Below are 11,358 nucleotides of genomic sequence, written 5' to 3' on the forward strand. Positions count from 1 at the left end.
GGGCCACAAAAGATTATAGTATGTGTTTTTTCACTATTACTATTTTACCATAGGCTTTGTAGTATGGTGCGTGGGCGGATCAAAGGCACCACCAGTGCTACAACTTCAATAATGTGCGAGGCATGGCCCGAAAATGTAGCACTGTTGGAATATGTAGTACTGCACAGTATAATATGTATGGGCTTTCCTGTTAACCACAAGCTTTGATAGAGGCAAATCACAGCCACAGCTACATACACTAGACATGTAACAATAATAATAGTGATAAATGAGATCTGATCACTTTGCGCCTGGCCGCCTGTGCAGTTTTGAAATGAAATTTGATCCACCCATGCACCACTATAAAAACCAAACCAAACCAATTTTTATACAAACCAATCAAAGCACTGTTGATTTGTAGATTACGTGGAATTATTGCACTCGGGACGGTCTCGAGAAAATTTAGCACTCGGCCCGCTTCGCCTCGTGCTACATTTTCCTCTCGACCACCCCTTGTGCAATAATTCCCATAACCTACTCTCAACAGTGCTTTAAGGCCTTTTCACACTGGCACAAGTAATGCACATTGATGTGCATTAATCATGTCAGGGATATAATAGACTAACGTAACTGGGATTGGCAATGGGATCACGTGAGCGCATCATTTGTGTATAAAAACTTTTTGCAGTCTCTGTTATGATTTTCAAGATGGCGGCTGTCAATGTCTGGAGTATGAAGTTGCTCTTTTCTCTTTTAAAGATGTATTTAGCTTTATGAAAAATCTACTGCAAAGTTATAATGGCAGCTTCAAGGTTCTGATTGGTTATTGTAAGCTAATATTTGTTTTAAATTGTTTAAATCTTCAATTTACGGCTAAAATTCCATTTGCGTACCTCTGTAGCCCAAATATTTGTTTCAATGAATGTGTTTTTGTCATGAAATGTTGCCACTTTATTTATTACATTGTTTAGGCAGCTTCCCTTGTTTCTCCAGAGTGTTCTTCAGGAAATATTCAAAAAAAAACCAGTTTGCCATGGTACGACTTTTGCGTACCTCTCAGGAGAATAGACTACATTCTATTGCTATGAAACTACAATAAAGAGACTCTTTACATGTTTTTACATTGTTTAAAGTTGTTTCTGAATTTTCCCTGTGGCTGGCTTTTTAGTTATAACAATTTACATTCAGCCATTTTGCTAAGATGCTATTGATTGCTGCCATTAATTTAATGAATAATAACAGAGTCTGATAATTGATTCCAGTCTGATAATTGATTCTGGTCTGTAACCGATCCCTGTTATGTTAGTCTATTACCATAGATCGGGAAATTTTTGTGTTAAAAATAATTGGTGTAAAATTTTTTCAAGGTGTTTTATTTTCGTTGGTTGACCCATCCACGAAATTTTTTTAACTCGAAAAATTTTGGATGCGTTATAAACGGGACACGTGGCTACTAACTGTTGACAATGGTGGACTGCTATTCGATGGAAGTTGCTCGTGACAGCACTGAAACTGACAAGGAGCCTCTTGGGTGAGAGCTTCAGGCCTTCATTGGGCTTTAAGAAGAGCCTTGTGCCAGCTGTGCATGCACTACTGCACGTTAGAATAGATTAACTTCGGTAATCTAATTATTCACTGTAGAAAATATTTCGTGTGTCAAAATTTCGTGGGTCACTTCAACCACGAAAATATTTTAACAACAAAAATTTCCCGATCTATGGTATATCCCTGATCATGTGAAGTGATGCGCTTTGATCAATGTAAAGTTGTAAACCAATGGCAACAAGAACACAAAATGATACATAATTCAGCTGCATTATTTCAGCAAAGGGCATCAAAGCAATTTGAAAACTGTGCCAGTGTGAAAAGGCCTTTAATTAATACATAATATTGGTATAACATCTGGTTATTAATGCAATTTTACTCCCCCATCAATAAAATGGGCCATTCACAGATGGGGGAGTAATCAAATGGGGGAGTGAAATTAGTGTGATTTCACTTCCCCATCCATGCATGAAACTTGTTATGGTTTATGGATGGTACTTGGGTCCCTCTTGACAATAGCTTTTAATGAATCAGTATCAATAGAATCCTGCAATTGCTGGCATGATATTACAAATACAAAAACAGAGCAGGTCATCAGTTGATGCTCTGAGACTTCAGATATTCCTAACTCGTTAGATTCAGACAAGCCAGGAGTATCTAACAGCACAGTGTTGATGTCATCAGTGGCACAACGACATAGGAAGGGCACATGTGCTGTTACTTCATGAACATCAATTGTCTAAACAATTAAATTCATTTTAGGAATTATACTCATGCTAATACTCACTGCACCCTTTTCTCTAATATCAGAGTTCGTTTTTTGAATTATTTTTCGGATGCTTCGGCGACCCTTAATCTCTTCCTCCTTCATAAATAGAAATTGCTATGCAAATGCACAATTCAATTCAAGAATTCACAATAATATACTTCAGTATCTTCAAAACAGCTGTTTCCATGATGGTCACTAGGCTTATGACAAATTCTTAAAATAAATGCTGTTTCATTTGTGTCAGCTACTGACAATACTCTAGAAAATTAAATCAAACATCTAATCAGAAAATTCTGTCTGTATCACTCACTCATGGTGAAGGAGTGCATTCAATAAAGTGCTCTTTCCAGCTTTGTGACGTCCAAACACACCAATAGTGAGGACTTTATTTTTTAAGAGGTACTCAGTTTCATTTAACCATTTCTCTTGAACAAGAATACCATTATTACGTTTTCGAATTGTATCCAATATAAACTAAAAGTAGAATGATGAAAATTTTGAATAATTGGATTCTTTCTACTTGGCAGCTTTCAGTGATGGATGGTGATAATTCTGCTGTCCTGCTAAAGGCTGAAAATAAATTTAGATGCCAGGTTACTTAATATCATGATTATCATCCCATATTTCTACCTTGCATAACTCTGTGTCCAATGGTCTGTGCTCCTCCTGCAAAATATTTGATAATTTAAAAGCACCGTTTTTTCCAGAAGAAAACATATTGCCACTTGTAAGTCTTGCAAAGAGCCCTTGACTTTTCTGTGCGTCATCATCTTCCTCAGAATGATTTTTTAAAACTTCTAACACAAGATACTCATCATTATCAGATAATGGAGGATCCTAATAGAAATTGGAACTAAACAGAGTTTCAGTTGTAGATCTACACAATAGTCAGAAATAATTATGACCTCATAGCGTTATAGCATGCATGGCACCTAGTGGTGGGCAATACTGGCCAAAATGGATTCGATACGATACCGATCGATATCAGCTTATATCGAGAGTATCGATACAGTTTTGATACGATATTTAGACCACACCTATGGAGTCACACCCCTTATTATTGACTGTTTTCATCGATGTTTTCATGCACGTGTATCCACGTGTGTGTATTATACGTCATTAACTTATTAAAATTTTCATTATTAATATTATTTAACCATAATAAATGGGCGTGGTCAACGTATCGATCCAGATTCCTTCAAAATTTCGATACCGATACGAATCGATACCGTAAAATATCGTTTGTATCGATAAAATATCAATATATCGCCCACCACTAATGGCACCATAGGTACAGCTGGTGCACTCAGGCAAGATTAACTTGATAAGATAAGGAACCCAAATTTATTTGGCAGTGGCTATTTTTACGGGCCGTAATCCGACCGTGGGTGGCTATTTTTACGGCAGATGATTTATCTATGGATTTACTCATTTTAAAACCTGGGAAACACTCTAAAATAAAAAAACTAAACCCTAAACCAACCTTGGGGACTCCTAACATAACTAGGGGGCTCATAAAATGACTGGGGACGCTCTAAAAAAACTGCCACCCTAACCCCTAAACCCTAAAAACAATAGCTAAGTAGGGGACTCCTAACATAACTAGGGCTCCTAACATAATTAGGGAACATAGTGAAGTAGAAAGATAAAAAAAATGAATTTGTTAAAGTCAAAATTATAAAAAATAAAAAAAAGAAATGGTCTGAGCTGAATTCGAACCCGTGCCCTTCCGTGTATCCAACCCAGCGCCTTCTCCACCGTGCCACCACGATCCTACTGCCTTATTGATGCTGATTGTCATGTTTATACGTCACTTCATTTCTATATTCCCTGCCGTAAAAATAGCTGTATACAATCATAGATACAATGAGATTACGGGACCGTAAAAATAGCCACTACAAATTTATTTAGTCTCGACTGTAGGGCCAGGCTGGGGAATGGTCTGGCTAGCCAGACTAAAATTTATTTTTACTGTCAATAGAATATGAATTACAGACGGTCCGTATAATATTCCTTACCTTTGTAGGCTGAGCTGATGATGAATTTATGCCTCTAAAATAAAACAAAGAATAACATTAAGTTCTTTCAGTAGCCTGCCAACCCTTTCTTAAATTTAACAACTGAACGCAGAAGTAAACTAGTCTCGCATAGCCAGCATCTATGCTGAGCACGGAACTAACCCTGTATCAATAGTATCATTCACATGAGGCTCAGCTTCAACACCGATTTCCACTTTTAGTCCCAGTGCAATGGCCATAATCTCGGCCGTAACCAGCAATCACTCCAGTGTCTCCAGGGAGATTTGTTGAACCTACCCTAAACTGAAGAAATTTTTACCCTAGATTACCCTAGAACCAATTTCTTCAAATTTCTCTAGATTTACCTCAGACCCTTCATCAAAAATCCCTAGAAAATACCTTGAACCTCTGCCCCCACCTTTCACCACACCCAATTTATGAAACCAAAAATGATGATTTTTGATTAAATTCATTAGTTTAGAAGTGATGAATTTCATTAAATTGCTATGAATATCATTAAAATAATAAAAATCAGAATTACCCTAGATTTTGTGCTTTTAAAAATTACCTACCCTAGGCCCTAAATTAGCATTAAGTACCCTAGATCTAGGGTAAAATCCCTAGCATTGGAGACACTGAATCACTCTACAATCAAAGTGCAACGCAAAATTATAGTTCACACGTGCAGTGAATTAATTTTTAATTATTAATTTTATTCATTATTAAACTCTACTCTATGAATAATAAATTAGTCCAGCATTGTATTTTGACAATGGAGAAGAGATTGAGTGACACTTGGGACTTCTGACATCATCAGTTAAATGTAAATACGGACCATCATGTAGTGTGACATTCAGTCTCTCTATTATTATGAGAAAAATAACAATAAATAGTTGTAATTGTTGTTGTTTATAATTACCTCTTTTCTCCCAGAAGTGACTAACATGTCCTCCCCAGCTCTTTACCTCACCGCTCTTCTGACAATTCTATAACACAGACTTAACACACTCATCTCAAAACAATGCTAAAACTGATACCTCTAAGATGCGATATCGATTCTTCATATCCAACTGCCAAGGAGGTACATAGTGCTTGGGTATCATTGGATGATGAGAAGAGAATCTCTCCGGAGCAGTTATCGGAGAAACATGATTCAAGACTTTCGGCTTATGGGGTCCCTGCTCATAGAAATCAGGAGACAAGGAAGACATTTTAATGGAGTCTTTGAGGGATAAGTATTCCTTGTTAGCCATCTTGTCTTCCCTGCTACTCTCTATTGTATAACTGCTTTTACTTGAAGATGTTGTTTCTCTTGTTTCAGCCCTTGAGTGATTGGGTAAACTCCCTCTGCTACTGCTCCTGGTGCTAATATTGGCACTATTTCTATTACTGGCTGAGCTCTCCATGTCTCCTAAGCAACTGAAGTGTGAACGAGATGAGCCAAATATGAGAGCTGCTAAAGATCTGCAGAATAAGGGTGGGGCTCAAATGAAGGGCGTGGCTCATTCATAGAATGCATGGGCGTGATTAACCATACTAATTAATTAGTTCTTCCACCGCGCATGCTCAAAAATACCTACCCACGTGCAAAAACGTGGCTGTTATGATGGAGAGCGTTTGTGTGTGAATTAGTAAATTTACAACACATTGAAATCAAAAGCAAATGGAATGTTTTTATCATCATCACATCATAACTGAATAGTTATTATTTGCTATGCTGAAAGTGTGCAGGGTCTATTACATACACACAGCAAACGATGTAGAATCACATACAAAGTGAAAGTGATTTTCATTTTGATTGTTATGAAAACATTGAATTCTCTACTTAACAGTAGTAAAACTATAAAAGGCTCAGACTAGACTGAGACCATGAGCAGAGCAAAAGAGGAGACTTTATTGTCCTTTAAAATGAATTTCTCTCTCTTTATTCTTCTTGTTATCCCATTCTGTCTTGCTACAGACCCTCTCAACTCAGAAGAAGGTCAGAAAATAACATTCTCTGAAGACAATGAGCTACAGTATGAGGAAGACGAGTCTGCAGCAGAAACTGATGATGACTATGATAACTATCGGTGGGTAGCAGTGGATAAAGAGGGCGTTGAGACAGAAGGGACTCTTGAAGAAGCAAGAGCTTTATTCCTGGAAGATAGTGACAATCTGCAAGAGAACAGCGACCCTGCAACCTCTGCTCCCTCACTAGAGGACGAGTATGACCCTAGCACCAGCTCTCCTAATGAGGAGAGAAATGAGTTTGTTAGTGAAATGCTCAAGCAAATCCAAAAACGACGAGTTTTCCGACCGGACGAACGTCGCAAAGTCTCTCCAGTGAATCGATACCCATACACAGCCATTGGTCAGATAGAGTGTGGTTGTACTGGTACACTCATAGCTAGGAGGACCGTCCTAACTGCTGCTCGCTGCCTCTATCGGAGGAGAACCGGTTGGAACCGAAGGCTCAACTTTCATCAGGCCAAAGACTGTAATCCTGATCAGGGAGCTGCCTTGAACTGGACCCGAGCTGTAGTCTATAGGGCATGGACGAGGAATGAGTCACCTCGAAATGACATTGGTATCATAATACTAGCATGCCCATCCGTTTCCTTTATGCCGATCGGTTATACAAACCGGAGAGCTTTAAGACGGAGCTTAACCTACAACGCTGGGTATCAGTGTGACAAACCCAACCAGTGCCTCTGGAGGACTTCGTGTCGTATTTCCGGTTTTTCAGGTTATGGCTCAACCCAGCTACGTCACCAGTGTGATACCAATAGGTGCTCCATTGGTAGTGCTTTGTACCAGTATCAAAGGAGAGGAAGAGGTAGAGGAAGGATGGTTATATATGGTATCCATGTCAGAAGCTTAACAACTCATAATCGTGCTACTAGGATGACAAGGAGGCATGTGAGGACAATGAGGAGGTGGATCAGGAGGTTCAACGGGAACTGAACTCAACCCTCAAGAGAGAGAACAAACAATAGTAGCTAGTGCAACTAGTGCAGTGTGTTAGTCAGCAGTGACTTTAGAATTTGTCAATTATTAAATCCTTTCATTTTCGTTTTTATTGTTCCCTATATCACAACTGCTTATTGTTTTCAATAAAATTATGATAATAACAAAAAATTACAAATAACAACAACTATAGCAGGAATTCATAACAGCCAAAAAAGCATAAACTACATTATGCTGCCATGAAGTATGCTTAGAGTATTTAGCAGTAGCTGCATTTAGAATGAACATTATGTCTTGTATCAAATACATCTTAAAATTTACAATAATATCTGCATGATTGATTACTAAGTATTAGTTACTAAGTGATAATCAGTCAATAATTAAATCATCATTAATGATATTATTGTTTGCCTATCAGTCTGATATCAGGTATCCTTTCGACGTACCTTGAAAGATGGAGGGAACAAAGAGGAGGAGTAATGGGTGAATGATGTATTATCAAATGAGTGACCAAAAGTAGGGACACCTTAAAATAATATAATAAGAAAGGAATATAAATAATATTGTATTACTGTTTAAGGTTGATGAATGAAGATTATGTTCTTGGTGACTATCATTATTTGACAGTGAGCTCTATAATGATAAATTATTTAGTAATTCTATGTGGTACATGTACTAATTGAACTTACTCTAGTAGCTACTCCATATCTGATATGTGATGGGATTAATGTCTCACTTGATAAAGACTGTCCGCCACTTGACTGTGTCCTTTTATTTACTAAAAACTCCTTTTCTAATGACAGACCTCTTCTCTCTAATGATAATCTATGGTCTACTGGAGCTGCAGTATCTAACATAAGACCAGTATGTGTTGAAGGGCCTCTCTTTACACCTCTCTCTAATAGTACAGGCAGCCTCTTATCCCTTCTCTCTATCCTTTTATCAACTGGTATACCTCCTCCTAGTACCATTGGTCTGTCATTGGTCACTAGTGGTGTATGAGAGCCATTGCTTGTATCAAAGCCAAGATCAAGAGATTTAAAAGGTCGTCTTTGTAACAAAGAGCGAGAGGAGGAGTGAGAGATAGGAGGGAAAGATAAATGTGAATTAATCCCTGATTCTTTGTCTTCATTATGATGGGTAGACTGCAATGCTTTTATATCACTGCTAAGAGAAGTATCCTTAATAGCAGATTGGTCTAATACATTACTACCATCAGCAGTGAGGTTCATAGGCAGTGAATTATTAATAGGAAGTTGAGCAGTTTCATTAATAAGTGCACCGTCAACTTGTCTTAATGATATTGGCAGGTCTGCATTAGTTGGTAGTCCAGTATTAACAGTGAGATCTATAAATGAATGATGGTATGGATCTTTTGATTGATCTGTTGGTATGATAGTAGTATTTGTAGATAAAGGAGCAATAGAAGAGGAGGAAGAGGGGGGAGGAAGTGATCTGTGTCTTTTTGAGGTGTTAGCATGAATCATCTCAAGTTCTGATTTGTTCCAGTCTGTGGTATCAATATCGGTTCCAAAAAGATTAAGCGGTGGGTGTGGTGAAGAGTGAGGTGATGGTGAGAGTGTTTGAGGAACATTCTGTTCTTCGTTACTGAAGTCACAATAGACACTAGACTCAAGATTACAGATCTTGTAAAACATCTAAAAATTTATTTAAAAATAATCATTAAAGTTGTGAAATAATTCTGGCTAAAGTTATGGATTAAAAAATGGGCCTATTTCTAACAAAATCCCTGTACTATAGCCCATGGTTTTTTTTGAAAAATGGCTTAAAAATCACCCCCAATTTTTATTACATTTTCTAATACATATTGATGCACTTATGCTGTGTAGCAAGTTTGAGCTGATTCCGACTTTAATTTTTCAAGTTACGACCATTTTTAGAAATCAGCCAAAATCTGAAAAAATCCCTGTACTATAGCCCATGGTTTTTTTCTAAAAAATGGCTAAAAATTACCCCCAATTTTTATTACATTTTCTGATACATATTGATGTCCTTATGCTGTGTAGCAAGTTTGAGCTGATTCTGACTTTAATTTTTTAAGTTACGACCATTTTTAGAAATCGGCCAAAATCTGAAAAATCCCTGTACTATAGCCCATGGTTTTTTTCAAAAAATGGCCCAAAAATGACCCCTAATTTTTATTACATTTTCTAATACATATTAATGTCCTTAAGCTATGTAGCAAGTTTGAGCTGATTCCGACTAAGACTTTTTAAGTTACAGCCATTTTAAGTAACAATTTCTGTTTTTTCAATACAATGGCCTCTTATACAGTACATGCAGACTTCATCTCATTTCTAGTGTATAAAGCACCTCTAATGATCTAACTGGTAGTGTAGGGAAGTTAGCCTGCAATTCCTCCAGTGACATTATCAATAAATCCTTTAGACACTTTCCTCTTAACATCAGCTGTGCACTAATAAAAAAAAAATAAAAATAATGATAATATCATTGTTTGATTAAAATAATAATAAAGCTAATAATACTAATATAGCAATCTTACCTATAGCTGTTTATACAAGGGAATGAGATAAGGAATAACTCTTGCTAGCAGAAAATAAATAAATAATGTTTATAATAAAATAAAGGACAGACTGTACTTGTGTGAAATCCTCTTTTAGCCATTCTCTACTTTCATTCCATTCCAACTATAATGAATGAAAATTAAAGTCACATTAATATATTCCACATTTACAGCATTTTGTATCCCTTTATTGTACTGTACATGTACATCACTTACTGGTGCTTCACTCAGTCTCAGTTCAATAAGATCCTTCACTAGTTTCCCCACATCATCATAGCTGAATGCATACAATACCTTAACACTGTAGCCAGTGTGCAGCTTACGGTGTATTAATAGTGATGCCTGTAGCTTAGCAATGTTAGCTGGTATATTACCACTGAAATGATAACTGGGTAGAAGAAATGAAAGAGAAAAAAAATTTATAATTTTACCATTTTTCTTTCTTAATTTATGCATCATTCTATACTAATCATTTACAATGAATTCTCTTGCTAAAATTAGTACAAATCTACACACAACTAAAAATTGACAGTACATGTAGAAAAAATTATTACTAATATTCATAAAATTAAATAATATTTGAAATACCATTTCTCATCAGTGGATGTCAGTATTAGCCAACAGTTGTTGAGTTGTATTGATAATGAAGTTAATGTACTTATTAATAATCTTAAACCACTGTCAGATGACAGAAGCTTCAATGAGTGTATTAGCACACCAGTAGTGGAGTCAAGTAACAGATCAGCATAAACATACTATAAAAATACACAGGTAATAGTACAGAATTGTAATGGGTAAGCTATAAAATTTTTGATTCACACCGCAAAATTAGCATGCTTGCCTTTTTCTTTGCATCGACATTAAGGGAATGATAGTCCCTGACTATTATTTGAAAATTATATCTAAAAAGTAACTTTATTAATAATATTATATAGACTCCTCCTTCTCTCACTTTGTTTCTAGTGATGTTAAAATTTCAGGACATTGAGCTATGGTCTCAGAACCAATCAGAGTATAAGATACTCCAGTAGAAACAGTTTCATCAACTGTAGAACATTAAGAAGACAGTTATTATTTGGCGTACTAGAAATCCAAATATATTATCAACCTTTATGCCTTTATGTTTAATGTTTTTGCAGTGTGTGGGTATATTAAGGTCCGTTAACTTTTTAATAATTTTTACAAATAAAGTAACCAAGTATTCTGTTAGCTGCATAACTATAAAAATACTACAACTGACTGCGTAATATCCACCAAACCATTGGATAATAATAGATGTACATGTATTATAACTGGAATTAACTACATACATGTACATGTACTAACCTGATGAGGTATTACTGTCCAATACACAGTGTAATACAATATGAGTGAAGGAAGAAGGAGAATGAGGAGGAGGAGTTATGTTAAGAATATTTGATTCATATTCAATCAGTAATGATACTTTATCCCATGGAAATGAATGAGAGATAGCAGAGACAGGAGTAATAATGACATTATACTGATCAAACCTAATGATAAATAAATAAATAAATGATTAAATATAATGAACA

General features: G+C 36.2%; 4 protein-coding genes and 2 long non-coding RNA genes across 6 annotated transcripts; 1 reads left to right on the forward strand and 5 right to left on the reverse strand.

Moving 5' to 3' along the window:
- Positions 1–2,002: 2,002 nt before the first annotated feature.
- On the reverse strand, positions 2,003–3,107 carry LOC109583320 (uncharacterized). The gene is made up of 6 exons (XM_019998613.1): positions 2,924–3,107; positions 2,814–2,863; positions 2,604–2,767; positions 2,452–2,551; positions 2,312–2,407; positions 2,003–2,263 (listed from the first exon to the last, which is right to left on the reverse strand). The coding sequence occupies exons 1-6, from the start codon at positions 2,928–2,930 to the stop codon at positions 2,003–2,005; spliced, it is 678 nt and encodes a 225-aa protein (XP_019854172.1). The 5' UTR covers positions 2,931–3,107.
- An 860-nt stretch (positions 3,108–3,967) lies between these two features.
- Positions 3,968–4,636, reverse strand: LOC109583327 (uncharacterized). The gene is made up of 3 exons (XR_002185468.1): positions 4,474–4,636; positions 4,312–4,345; positions 3,968–4,123 (listed from the first exon to the last, which is right to left on the reverse strand). It is a non-coding gene; the product is annotated as an uncharacterized LOC109583327 (long non-coding RNA).
- Positions 4,637–4,995: 359 nt separating this feature from the next.
- LOC100641770 (uncharacterized) lies at positions 4,996–5,789 on the reverse strand. The gene is made up of 3 exons (XM_003387885.2): positions 5,349–5,789; positions 5,231–5,297; positions 4,996–5,173 (listed from the first exon to the last, which is right to left on the reverse strand). The coding sequence occupies exons 1-3, from the start codon at positions 5,715–5,717 to the stop codon at positions 5,046–5,048; spliced, it is 564 nt and encodes a 187-aa protein (XP_003387933.2). The 5' UTR covers positions 5,718–5,789; the 3' UTR covers positions 4,996–5,045.
- A 375-nt stretch (positions 5,790–6,164) lies between these two features.
- LOC109583341 (extracellular metalloprotease-like) lies at positions 6,165–7,431 on the forward strand. Its single transcript, XM_019998640.1, has one exon. It carries the CDS (start codon positions 6,181–6,183, stop codon positions 7,255–7,257), a length of 1,077 nt encoding a protein of 358 aa, XP_019854199.1. The 5' UTR covers positions 6,165–6,180; the 3' UTR covers positions 7,258–7,431.
- A 121-nt stretch (positions 7,432–7,552) lies between these two features.
- Positions 7,553–10,660, reverse strand: LOC109583321 (uncharacterized). Its single transcript, XM_019998614.1, has 9 exons — positions 10,643–10,660; positions 10,394–10,560; positions 10,022–10,193; positions 9,882–9,929; positions 9,785–9,828; positions 9,595–9,697; positions 7,950–8,918; positions 7,833–7,893; positions 7,553–7,786 (listed from the first exon to the last, which is right to left on the reverse strand). The coding sequence occupies exons 1-9, from the start codon at positions 10,658–10,660 to the stop codon at positions 7,686–7,688; spliced, it is 1,683 nt and encodes a 560-aa protein (XP_019854173.1). The 3' UTR covers positions 7,553–7,685.
- Positions 10,660–11,301, reverse strand: LOC109583332 (uncharacterized). Its single transcript, XR_002185473.1, has 3 exons — positions 11,132–11,301; positions 10,758–10,851; positions 10,660–10,707 (listed from the first exon to the last, which is right to left on the reverse strand). It is a non-coding gene; the product is annotated as an uncharacterized LOC109583332 (long non-coding RNA).
- Between the last annotated feature and the right edge of the window lie 57 nt (positions 11,302–11,358).

This window comes from Amphimedon queenslandica, unplaced genomic scaffold (assembly GCF_000090795.2).
Source record: "Amphimedon queenslandica unplaced genomic scaffold, v1.1 AMPQUscaffold_13311, whole genome shotgun sequence".
NCBI lineage: Eukaryota > Metazoa > Porifera > Demospongiae > Haplosclerida > Niphatidae > Amphimedon > Amphimedon queenslandica.